Here is a 12805-nt window from a genome sequence, read left to right as displayed (position 1 = left end):
GTGGTGGAGGGAACACATTCCTTAGATAAGAGAAATGACTGAGGGTGGGAAAGTTAGGGGCAGTTCTCCATCTCCCCTCATTCTCTTTGCCGGTAAGTGTGAGGCTCTGCTCTTTTCTCCATCCTTCTCTCCCAGGACTACATCTCCCAGCAGGCTGTGCTCTGACAGCTCTCGGATTTAAATAGGATTCTGGGCTACGCTTAGAGCCAGGCTGTTGCTGAACACCCAGGAGCGAGAGGAGCTGGAGGAAAGAGAAGCAGCAAGAAGCAGCCAAGAGTTGGAGCCAGACCAGGTGGAGCCCGAGCCAGAGTTGGAGTCAAAGTTGCTCTTGGTAAAGCAGCAGCAACTAAAGAAGTTGAAAAGATGCTGGTTTTCTTGGGACTGCTCACCTCCTTCCTTTCTTTCCTGTATGTGACAGCTCCATCCATCAGGTTTGTCTTAATTCAGTAACTCATTCAATAGTTTACAAAGCCCTGAATTGGGAGCCACGGAGCTTGTAAGAAGATGAGTTCTTAGCTGCTGAAGGAAGAGAAAGGGATGGAGGCCAAGGGAGAGAAAGTCAGGCAGGAAAAGCAGGAAGGAAGGAGGTAGTTATGAATATTGTGGTGGGAAACGAGAAGGAAGCACCTGGGGCTGGGAGAGGAGGGGCGGGTTTGAATTCTGATGCTAGTGGAAGGCTGAGTGGATGACTCTGTTAAGTAGCTTGACAGACATCTTATGGGGGAGTCCTTGCTCTTTCACTCCATTCCCTTGGGTTCCTCTGAAGGTCTCCCTTTCTTCACCGTCCCTAGTCAAGGTGGCCCTGCTGCATTACGGTGGGTGGTCATTGCCGAGGGACTCAGTTGTTAAGTACCAGGCATCTGGGGAAGGGAACACACTCTCTTCCCTTTGAGACTATCCTCAACTAACGTTTTGGGTTGGCTCTTTTGCTGTGGAAGATTTCTGGAGATGTCAAAGAAATGTGTGTTATGAGTAGAGAACTTTTAAATTGTTGATGATAAAGAAGGTTAAATGGACATATCAGAGACAGAGTGTTGCTCTAGGTCCCGTCATAGAAAGCTGGGTTTGGGTTCCAGTTTTGCCACCATTAGCAAGTGACTTGAACTTCTCTGAGCCTCAGCTTTCTCCACTGTAATGTGGGGATAATAACAGAGTGGTTGAGAGAATTAAATTCCCTTGGAAAATGCCTAGCCTAGTGCTTGGCAGTTGGATGATGCTCAGGTGATGTTAGCTTTACTTCCTCTCGTCCTATTTTTGGGAACTTATCAAGTCAACTCTATGTAAAAGGATGCTCTCTGCACAGAGGTCTGAACAAGGGAGGTTTCCTCTCTGTGCATGGATGGCGAGTATGAAATCTCTAGTGGGATGGCAGAATATTCTGGCTCTCTAAAACTGGAGAGGCAGCCCAAGAGCCGTATTTCTATATGGGACCCTGGAGGTGCTGTTCATCAGTTATTCACCATTGATGCTTATTGAAGGTGAGGGGTCAGGACCACTGATTCCACTAATGCCCATCCCCCTCGTGTTTTAAGGGCAGGATAGAGAAGGAAGATGACCTCTGGGAACCTCTAGAGATAGGAGCGAGGTATCTTTGTTGTTTAACAAGGAACCATTGGCCCTGGCTCAAGAGAACTTATTCTATTTGCCCACATGATCATTTGTAGCTTCCGGGCACGTGACCTCCCAAGCTGAGCTGATAAGCAGGAGACTGCCTTGCCCACTGGGGAGACGCTGTCCCCTGAAGATTAGCTTCTTTAAGTCTCCTGACAGCAACAAAAAGAAATCCCTCTTTGAGGCTGGGTGGATTTTATGTATCTCAGTCTGGGATTGGACAGGATGGTGCATAAATGTTTTGTTTCTCTTGCCTGTAGGAAGTTCTTTGCTGGTGGTGTCTGTGGAACAAACGTGCAGCTTCCCGGGAAGGTGGTGGTGATCACTGGTGCCAACACAGGCATCGGCAAGGAGACAGCCAGAGAGCTTGCTCGCAGAGGCAAGTCCTTCCTTTCCATTTCCACAGGGCAGCACCTCCTGTCTTTCTCACTAGGAACTCTACTCATGTTCCCTTATCTTTCCTCCTGGGCTTAGAAATTCTGGTCAGGAACTCAAGGAACCTGGGATTCAAGTCCAGCTGTGACACCAACTTACTCTGTGGCTTAAACTTTCCTTCCTTCCTGCTCCTTCCCTATTTATATAAAGTAAGGAAAACAATGATGTCCGTGTATAATATTGGTCAGGTCAGTTATTCTAAAAGGAGATCCTAAGCCATGTTAAATATCAGGGTGTAAAAACCAGGGTTCCCAGCCTGGGGTTAAGCTGATAGCAAGGAGAATCTGGAAGTGGCAATTTAGCCACTCACGGCTTTAGGGATGGTGCGGGGAATGCTCTGTCCACCAGTCCCAAACTCACTCACTAGACTCTTCTTCAGCCCAGGGTCTGAACACATTGCTGCCTGTTTGTTTTGGCCCCAGGAGCCCGAGTATACATTGCCTGCCGAGATGTACTGAAGGGGGAGTCTGCTGCCAGTGAAATCCGAGCTGATACAAAGAACTCCCAGGTGCTGGTACGGAAACTGGACCTAGCTGATACCAAATCCATCCGAGCCTTTGCTGAGGGCTTCCGGGCAGGTGAGGCCCTGGGGGTTAGAAAGGCAGGAAGCTGGGTGTGGGAGTGGCTGCTCCACCCTGGACCAGCTCTGACCTTTACATCAGACCCATCATGGATTCCACTGCACAGGTTCTGCCACACGAACCAGCAGGGCAGGGAATTGGCACGGGGATGGCGGGTGGACAGGCTGGGCAGGATCCTTTTCACCTCCTTGCCTCAGCAGTGGGAATGGTGGAGGTGACAGCTCCCTGCCTGGGCTTGTACCTTGCCATCGAGGTGTGGCCCTGATGCCACTCTCTTCTTTCATCCTGAGAATCAAACTTCTGTGGCCATAGGCACAAGGGGAAGTTGTGCTGCTGCCAATATTCTTCTGTATCTTGGAAAATGACCATCTTCTATCAAGGACTATGAAATCCATGAGGGACAGGAACCATGTCTGTCTTATTTTACCACTGTATGCCCAGTGCCCAGCCCAGCTCAGAGTCAGTACTAAGTACACATTTGCTGAATGAATGGATGAATGAATGAATGGTGTCCAGGAAGATAACAGCAACTAAAATTAGAAACCCAGGACTTCCCTGGTGGCGCAGTGGTTAAGAATCCGCCTGCCAATGCGGGGGACACGGGTTCGAGCCCTGGTCCAGGAAGATCCCACGTGCCACGGAGCAACTAAGCCCGTGTGCCACAACTATTGAGCCTGTGCTCTAGAGCCCGCAAGCCACAGCTACTGAGCCCGCGTGCCACAACTACTGAAGCCTATGCACCTAGAGGCTGTGCTCCGCAACAAGAGAAGCCACCACAATGAGAAGCCCGCACACCGCAATGAAGAGTAGCCCCTGCTCGCCACAACTAGAGAAAGCCCATGTGCAGCAACAAAGACCCAACGTAGCCAAAAATAAATAAATAAATTTATATATATATATAAAATTAGAAACCCAATGACAGTGGCTACTGAATATCACTGAGATAGGTCCAAACGCAAGGAACAAACACTCAGGACTGGCAGCTAGCTGACTCCTTGCTAACCACATGGTCTCCTTGGTTGTGCTCTTTAGAGGAAAAGCAGCTTCATATTCTGATCAACAATGCAGGAGTGATGATGTGCCCATATTCCAAGACAGCTGATGGCTTTGAAACCCACCTGGGAGTCAACTACCTGGGTGAGTATCTTAGAGTGAGTGAAAAGCGAGACATACGCCATCATGTTCTCTGTAGGGAGATGACCCTGTACCAGTGCTGAGGATCTCCACTGGTCCTCATAGAGACCAAGATTCTGCTAGACTGGAGGTATTGGTTTTTCTTTCACTATCTCTCTCCTAACCAGTACAAAAAAGAGAGCTTATCCTACTCATACCGTTAAGAAACCCCAAACATAGGAGATACCAGGAAGAAGGTCCTTCTTGGATGGGACTGTGGTAATGCAAGACTTGCCAAGCAGGGTCAGGAGTGGGGGAGAAGTCCGTGTTTGGCTGGAGCGGGGGTCATATCTATAACTGAGGACCAAGCAAGCAAGGGTTGGTCCATCGTGGAGGCAGACCTTGAGGACTTGAGGTATGAGAGAGGCTAGTGTTCACAGCTCGAGGCAATGGCTCTAGTGAGGGGATCACAGAACAGGTTCTCTGATCCTCGGCAAAAGTTATTTTCCCTGACTATTCCAACCTTCCTTCTGTACATGCCCACAGTTGTGTGATCATAACCAGACGGGGGATGTCAGAAGCTAGCAGTTGCTCCTGACCGGGGCAAGGACAGAGGAATAAATAACAACAGATTACGTATATATTGCCTTACCTGGAGTCCAGCTCTGGCCCTTGCCTTGAGGACTCCACTAACTCAGACTGACTGACCATTAACACTGTTACTCATGGTATCAAAATGTTCACACCCAGAAGATAGTGAGCTAGTGATGAAGCCCTGTCATACATCAGCTCCCACACCCCGAGCCCGGGCTGCCGTTCCACTCTTCAATCTCCTCTGCTGGCTCTCCTCACAGGCCACTTCCTTCTCACCCACTTGCTCCTGGGGCAGCTGAAGGAGTCCGCTCCTGCACGGGTGGTGAACCTGTCATCAGTGGTCCACCATGCTGGCAAGATTCGCTTCCATGACCTCCAGGGTGAGAAGTCCTACAACCGGGGTTTTGCTTATTGCCACAGCAAGCTGGCCAATGTGCTCTTTACTCGTGAGCTGGCCAAGAGGCTCCAAGGTAAGTCTAGAGAAAGGGCCAGGGTTAAGAAGCAGGGGCTTCAGTCCAGATTAGAGGTTCACAGAAACTTCTGAAGTCAGGATGTCAAACGTGCACATTTCAGTGGCAGCTCTGTGCACTAAGGAGAATGAGGTTATAAAACTGAGTAAAAACAGAGTCCTTGCCCTTGGGAAGCTTAAAACTGGACAGAGGTCAGGAACCTATAAACCTTATGTGCTTTGTCACATCTTATTTCATATTTATCATCTCATCTGATTTTTCACAACAACCTCTTGCAACAGGCAGAGTAGGTATTGTTTTCACTATTTTATGGGTCCAAACTGAAGTCCAAGAAGCAGCCGGCCCAAGATTATATGGCAAGTGAAGGAGTGAGGACTGGAAAGTGGGGACTCTGCTTTAAACCAGGTGCTTCCTTTGCTGTGCCAGTTGCTGAGGTTTACAGGGTGAGCTGAGCTACAGAGCCGCCACTCACTGCCTGGAGTCAGGGTTTCAGATACTTGGGTCTAAGTTCTTGCTCTACCACATAGTAGCCACGTGTGTCTACAAACATGTCCCTTTGACCTCCCTTGATTTCTCCCCTCAGCTGTAAAATGAGGTGAGGCCATTCTTGATCCTATGATTCTGTGCTGCCCTGGAGTTTTTGCTGAGCTTCTGACACTGACATCTGTGAATCTGGAGGACCGTTTGCTACAGTGAATAAGCCAGAGTTTGGGGAAAATGGTATTTACTATCAGAATGCAGAAAGTAGAAGAATAGGGTAATCATTTAAATGAATACTAATAATGACAACAGTAATTGAGAGTTTGTGTGTGCCGTATACTATCTGTGTCTCAACTCATTTAATATGCTATGAGGTGGGTGCTATTATGTTTCCCCTCCCTACAAAAGAAGAGGTAGGCGCAGATATCTTGAGAAACTTGCCCGAGCAAGATGTATTAATTCCGAGGCGAGCCAGGATTCAACTCCAGGCAATCTAGCTCAGAAGTCTACGCTCTTTACTCTACATCGAGGTTCAGACCTTGGCCCTGCAACCAGCCAGGTGTGACCTTGGGCAATTTACTTAACCTGTCTGTGATGAGAACTCGGTTTCCTCAGCTGTAAATGGGCTTCTTAATATTACCGACCTTATGAACCTCTTTGAGAGTCAAATGAGATAACACATAAAACATGTAGCACAGCCCTTGTACGTAATAAGTACTAAAAATAGTGGAGGCGGCAGGGGTGTCTTGGGGGCATGTTAATTCTGATCATTTCCATCAACACCCCTCAATCTACACCTCATAAAATGTGCTTGCCCGGCAAATGCAATTCACAACAAGGTCCTAGCTTCCTACCTTCTAACAGGATTGCTGCCCCTAAGACCCTCCAATAGAAATTCCAAAGATACCATTTAAGCCAAAGATTAAGATGACACTAAAATAGAAGGATGTTCAACCAAGCATTCCTTTTGGAGCATAGAAGGCTGAGAAGGCTATAGATCTTTCTGGATAAGATCAATTAATTACTCATGAGATTCTACCTGGCTAGAGGTGGTGTCTTCTGAACACTGGGGTTCTGTTTCCCAAGTCCTTTCTTCTCAATCGTGCATGTTGCTGCAGGAGATGAGCTGTTTCCACGGCCTCGGAGTGTGTCTCTGGTCTAACTGTGCCCTTTTTGCCCTAGGCACGGGGGTCACCACCTACGCAGTGCACCCAGGCATCGTCCGCTCCGAACTGGTCCGACACTCCTTCCTGCTGTGCCTGCTCTGGCAGCTCTTCTCCCCCTTCCTCAAGACGGCAAGGGAGGGGGCCCAGACCAGCCTGCACTGCGCCCTGGCTGAGGGCTTGGAGCCCCTGAGCGGCAAGTACTTCAGGTGCGCAGAGGCCGCATGCGTTCTCCCCATCACCTGTGTGTATGGTGAGGCAGGCATAAGACTCCCTGGGCTTTGCACCCCCAGTGGCCAAGTTTGTGCCTGATGGGGGAATCCAGGTTCACGTTGGGCCAGTAGACCAAATGCTGTTACTTTTCTAAGGAAACTTACATTTGAAACATGGCAAAAGCTGGTTTTATGGCTCTGTTTCAAACCTGTGTGCCACATTTCCAGGTAAGCCTTTGTAGAGCCTTTTTCTCTTCCTTGAAGCTTTTGGCTGACTTCCTTCATGAATTTTTAAATGACACATAGCACGAAACTCCAGGGCAAAGTCACCTGTCCCTAGTGTGAACTCTAGGGACACTTCTCCCAAAGCTGCGAAGACTGGCACTATCTGTTGGAACATAAAAATAGACATTTTGATGTTGAGGTTTATCACAAACTCAATGGGCAATCAGAGTCTGGGAATATAGGGAAGCCCAGGATTACATTTCTTCCCATTCCATGACTTGATCCAGCCCAGTCTGCTTTTCTGTCCCACTTTGTTCAAGATGGTTCACTGGTACACCATTTATTAAGGGAAGCATTGGAAATAGCCTCAGTGTCCAACAATTGGGGAATGGATAAATGATCATAGCTAATGTTGCTTGAGCTCTTACAACATGTTTGGCACTCTTCTAAGTTTTACGTGTATTAATTCGTATAATCATCACAACTCTGAAAGGTAGATCGTATTATTGTCCCCATTTTACAGATGAAGAAACTGAGGCACAGAAAAATTAGCTTGCTCAGGGTCATATAGTTTATAAGCGGTAGGCCTGGGATTTAAACCCAGGCAGCCTGGCTCTAGAGCCGTGCTGTTCAGTGTGGTTGCCACTAGCCATATATGGCTACCGAGCACTTGAGATATGGCTAGTCCAATCTGGGACGTACTGTGCGTGTGAAATGTACAGCAGATTTTGAAGACATAGTGTGAAAAACAGAAATGTAAACTATCTCATTAATTTTTATATTGATTACATGCTGAAATAATTTGGCTATGTTGGGTTAAATAAAATATACTACTAAAATTAATTTCACCTATTTCTTTTCACTTTTTAAAAAAATACTTTAAAATTTCTATTGGGAAATTTAAAGTTACACATGTGGTTCACATTTGTAGTTCGCATCATATTTCTACTAGACAATGCCACCCTGGAGTCTGGGTGTTTAACACCCCTCCTTAATCATGTGATAAAATATAATACAGTCACTGTATAAAAGTATTTTTGAACAATATTCAATTAATGGGAAAATGTTAGTGATATAATATTATCAGAAAAAAATGAAATATAGAACTATATAATTATTCACTGTACATGCATAGAAAACAGTCTGAAAGGATACACAGCAAACTACTACACAGTAGTAGTTACTTCCAGGGAGTTTGAGGAAGAGTCGGGGGGTGGGGGGCAGTGTGAAGGAGGATTTTAACCTTTTACTCTAGGTATTCCTTTATTATTTAAAAATAAATTTTAAAGATTATATATTAATTCATTACTTGTAAAATTAAAATTGTACATTTTTAACAAGAGAAAGATATCCTCCCCAAACTAGGTACAGTATGATCCCAGTTTTTTTTTAATTAATTTTTAAGTTTTTAAAATTTATTTTTGGTTGTGTTGGGTCTTCATTGCTGTGTGTGGGCTTTCTCTAGTTGCAGCGAGAGGGAGCTACTCTTCGTTGTGGCACACAGGCTTAATTGCGGTGGCTTCTCTTGTTGCAGAGCACAGGCTCTAGGTGTGTGAGCTTCAGTAGTTGTGGCTCGCAGGCTCTAGAGCACAAGCTCAGTAGTTGTGGTGCATGGGCTTAGTTGCTCCGCGGCATGTGGGATCTTCCCGGACCAGGGCTGGAACCCGTGTCCCCTGCATTGGCAGGAGGATTCTTAAGCACTGCGCCATCAGGGAAGTCCAAAACTTCTATTTAAAGAAAAACACCATGAACAGTGTGCTCTGCCCCAACCCTGCTCACCCCAAAACAAAACAGGGGTGCTTAGTCGGGTTCATGGGACACAAGGGGTCTGTGGATAGAATTTAAGGGGTCTTCAAACCTGGATGGAAAGATAATTTCATCTTTAGTTTCACTAACCTCCATCTGAAATTTGCCATTTCCTTTGATTATGAATGTAGGAAGTGAACTGCAGTAGTAGTGATACCGGTGACTTTGTCCCCAAGAAAACTATAAATAATTTCATGTCACATTGCAATTGTTGCAGATACCTCAGGATGTCACTTCTCGCCAATACTTTGAAATCTGGTAGTGATTAGACCCAGTGCTAGCTCTTCTAATAGAACACATTACTATACCACACATTGTTTTTAAAATATTTTATACTTTATATAAGATAGATAACCCTCAAGGACTTACTGTATAGCATGGGGAACTCTACTCAGTATTCTGTGATAACCTATATGAGCAAAGAATCTAAAAAAGAATGAATATATGTATATGTATAACTGAATCACTTTGAGGTACACCTGAAACTAACACAACATTGAAAATCAACTACACTCCAATAAAATTAAAATTTTTTACAAGTCAGTGCAAAAAAGAAAAGGAAATATTTTAAAACTGCATTTCAATACAGTTAGTTTCTTTTTATCTAATGTATTTTATTACACATTTAGAAATGTATTCTGAAGAAGAGGACATAAACTTTTCCAGACTGTCCATTTTCACTCCTGGATGTTCACCCCCTTTCTATGCCCTCCAGTGACTGCAAGAAGACTTGGGTGTCTCCAAGGGCCCGGAATAACAAAACGGCTGAGCGCTTGTGGAACGTCAGCTGTGAGCTGCTGGGAATCCAGTGGGAGTAGAGCTGGTGGAATAGGCACAGCTGTATGAGGCTCAGTCCATGCCATAAGGAAAGGGGACCGAGGAGAAGGCCCACCCTGCAGGATTGTCCTGGCTGGCTGCTGTTGCGAATCCTGCCCTGCCCTGATACTCCTGACCCTTCTAGAAATCTTCGCACACCCAACCCTCTCGTGAGGCTGGCTCATGGCACGAGACAGTCACACCTACAGAGTATTCTTCTCCAAGACTTGCAGAGTCGGCCACCCTCTCGGACCAGGAGGACTGGGCAGATGCCAGGCTGGGCACAGGGATGGCAGAAGAACCTGGGAAATTGGGTCAATTTCCTTACCAAGACCAGCTAGCACGCTCAGCTGAGGTGACAGGAGCATCAACGTCACTTCTTTCCAGGGACTATAGACTCAAAAACTCTTGATTGATCTCTTTCCTCTTTGAAACATTAATCTGGAGTCTGGACCAACTCAGGAAAATCTTGGCTCAACCTTGGCCAATTTTAGTTCCTTCCTCTGAGCATCCTGGAGCAACGATGTAAAGCTGGACCTTCCTGTTTTCTTTTTCCAGTACTTAAAAAAAATTAAAAACACATTTTTTCAGCTTTACTGAGATATAATTAACATATTGTGTAAGTTTGGACCGTCCCATTTTCAATGTAGATGGTTTCTTTTTCTAAAGAGTTCCCTTTTACCTCAATTTTTAGAGAAAATAAAGACTGCACATTCACCTTATTGCCTTATTTATTCTCTCAAGGTAGCAAGGGAGAAATGAAACCAAGTTGTTGTTTTTGTTTTGTTTTGTTTTGTTTTATTATTTATTTATTTATTTGGCTGCACCGGGTCTTTGTTGCTGTGTATGGGATCTTTGTTGTGGCGTGCAGGATCTTTAGTTGCAGCATGTGGGATCAAGTTCCCTCACTGGAGATCAAACCCGGGCCCCCTGCATTGGGGGCACAGAGTCTCAACCGCTGGACCACCAGGGAAGTCCCAAAACCAAGTTTAATGAGTACTATCTCACCCTACCCAGCCACTCATAACCTTCTTATAATATCTCCTCTGGGTGCAGAATAAGATGGTTCAGTTGAGTATTTTCTCCAGTTTCTTCCAGCTCTCACATTTGATTATCTAAGAAGTGATAGGAGTGACTTAAATTATACAGATGCTGAGCTTCACTATAGATTAAGCCCAGAGGTAATAAGGACTTCATTTAATTTGATACACAGATGCAGAAAAACCAAGCTCTGATAAACCCTCTGCCTAAAATCATAGCTCTTTTCTCTTTTGGCCTCCCTGCTCTCCTCTGCTGCAGCCTTGGGTGACCTGTTTCTTGCCTTAAGTGCTGAAGTTCTCCAAGAAGAGCAGAGAGACATGCCAAATCTTTTAGCCAATTGACCCAAGAAGTTATGTTATTGCTTCCAGTTTGAAAGCATCCAAAGGGCATGTGGTGACAAAAATTCCCTTTCCTTCCATAGCAAGTAGACTTAAAAAACAAACAAAAAACCATTTTACTATGGAAATTTTCAAATAGATGAAAGTAAAGCAAATAGTATCATGAAAAACCCCACGTACCTACCTGTCACCCAGCTTCAACGTTGTTAACATTTTGTCAATCTTGTTTCATCTATTTCCCCCATAACATTTTTTGGGGGGTTGGGTAGATATTTTATTTTTAAAATTTATTTATTTTATTTTTGGCTGCGTTGGGTCTTCGTTGCTGTGCACAGGCTTTCTCTAGTTGCGGCGAGCAGGGGCTACTCTTTGCTGTGGTGCGCGGACTTCTCATTGTGCGGCTTCTCTTGTTGCCGAGCACGGGCTCTAGGCGCGCGGGCTTCAGTAGTTGTGGCACATGGGCTTAGTTGCTCCACGGCATGTGGGATTTTCCTAGACCAGGGCTGCATTGGCTAGGCGGATTCTTAACCACTGTGCCACCAGGGAAGCCCAAATACAGTAATTTTAAACAAACGTTGCCAAAGGGGAAAGGGAAGGGGGAAGGACAAATTAGGAGTATGAAATTAACATATACAAACCACTATATATAAAATAGATAACAACAAGGATTTACTGAATAGCACAGGGAACTATATTCAATATCTTGTAATAACCTATACTGGAAAAGAATCTGAAGCTGTACACCTGAATCTTACACAACATTTTATTTATTTATTTTTAAATTTTTAAATAAATTTATTTATTTTATTTATTTATTTTTGGCTGCTTTGGTTCTTCGTTGCTATGCATGGGCTTCTCATTGCGGTGGCTTCTTTTGTTGCGGAGCATGGGCTCTAGGCGCGCAGGCTTCAGTAGTCGTGACACACGGGCTCAGCAGTTGTGGCTCATGGGCTCTAGAGCGCAGGCTCAGTAGTTGTGGTGCATGGGCTTAGTTGCTCTGTGGCATGTGGGATCTTCCCGGGCCAGGGCTTGAACTTGTGTCCCTTGCATTGGCAGGTGGATTCTTAACCACTGCGCCACCAGGGAAGCCCTAACACAACATTTTAAATCAAATGTAGTTTAATAAATAAAATAAAAAAACAAAAATAGTCATTTTTATCAAATTGGAATCTTCTCTCTCTAGAACATCTTTTTCAGAGAACAGAATGCTAACAACATTCAAAAGATTGTTCTTTAAAATATATGGAATCCTTAGAGTGTGTGTGTTTGGAATCCTTTGGGCTATTACATTTTATACTTTTTTGTTTGCCAGATTACTTGCTAGTATGATTGGCTTAATGAAGTTCATCCGATTCTTGACTTGTATCAAATATCTGAAGTCTGAAATTTGAAAAACCTCTTTGTATTTTTTCTAAGAGACTCAGAGAGCTTGGGGCCAATTGCTGGGGGCAGGGGGCTGATAGCCTCAGTCTGGAGTACAGGGGCTGGGGAATGGCAACTGAGCAGGGCCTAGGACTCAGGACCAAGAAAGAAGCTTGAATATAGAATCCTCAGAGTCTGTGAATGCTAGAAGGGGCCCATCTAATTTGGGGAGGCAGATGAAAGCAATCTGAGTGGGAATCTGACACCCAAGAGGGAAGGACAGCCTAATGGCCTTAGGAACTTTGTAAGATGATGGCTGACCTTAAGGTCATGGTGTTTGGTGGAGAAATACTTCCTCTTGAGTTTTAGGGCAGGGGTTGGGGAAGATGGCGTTCCCTGCGTTATCACCTAACCCTGGTCTCTGGAAAACACAGAAATTGCCCCAATTCTGCTTCCCTAGTCATAACTTCCATACTGTAGATTCCCTCACTTCCTGAAGAATGACTACTTGAAACATGCCTCCTTTCCTGCCATCCTAGGCAAGTGGCATAGCTTAAC

The 12805-nt window shown here is 45.2% G+C and overlaps 1 protein-coding gene across 2 annotated transcripts; it reads left to right on the top strand.

The window, feature by feature from the left end:
* Positions 1 to 363: 363 nt before the first annotated feature.
* Positions 364 to 9508, top strand: RDH12 (retinol dehydrogenase 12; the record flags this gene model as incomplete). 2 transcript variants are annotated; one of them, XM_082649059.1, is made up of 7 exons in its annotated part: positions 364 to 431; positions 1872 to 1990; positions 2469 to 2624; positions 3696 to 3764; positions 4595 to 4804; positions 6467 to 6656; positions 9406 to 9508. In XM_082649059.1, the coding sequence occupies 7 exons, from the start codon at positions 364 to 366 to the stop codon at positions 9506 to 9508; spliced, it is 915 nt and encodes a 304-aa protein (XP_082505185.1). The 2 variants fall into 2 exon arrangements, with proteins under 2 accessions (XP_082505185.1, XP_082505184.1); XM_082649058.1 differs by having other exon boundaries at positions 3660 to 3764.
* Between the last annotated feature and the right edge of the window lie 3297 nt (positions 9509 to 12805).

Source organism: Grampus griseus, assembly GCF_964374135.1.
Source record: "Grampus griseus genome assembly, chromosome: 2".
Classification (NCBI taxonomy): domain Eukaryota; kingdom Metazoa; phylum Chordata; class Mammalia; order Artiodactyla; family Delphinidae; genus Grampus; species Grampus griseus.
This window is presented reverse-complemented; position numbering and strand designations above follow the sequence as displayed.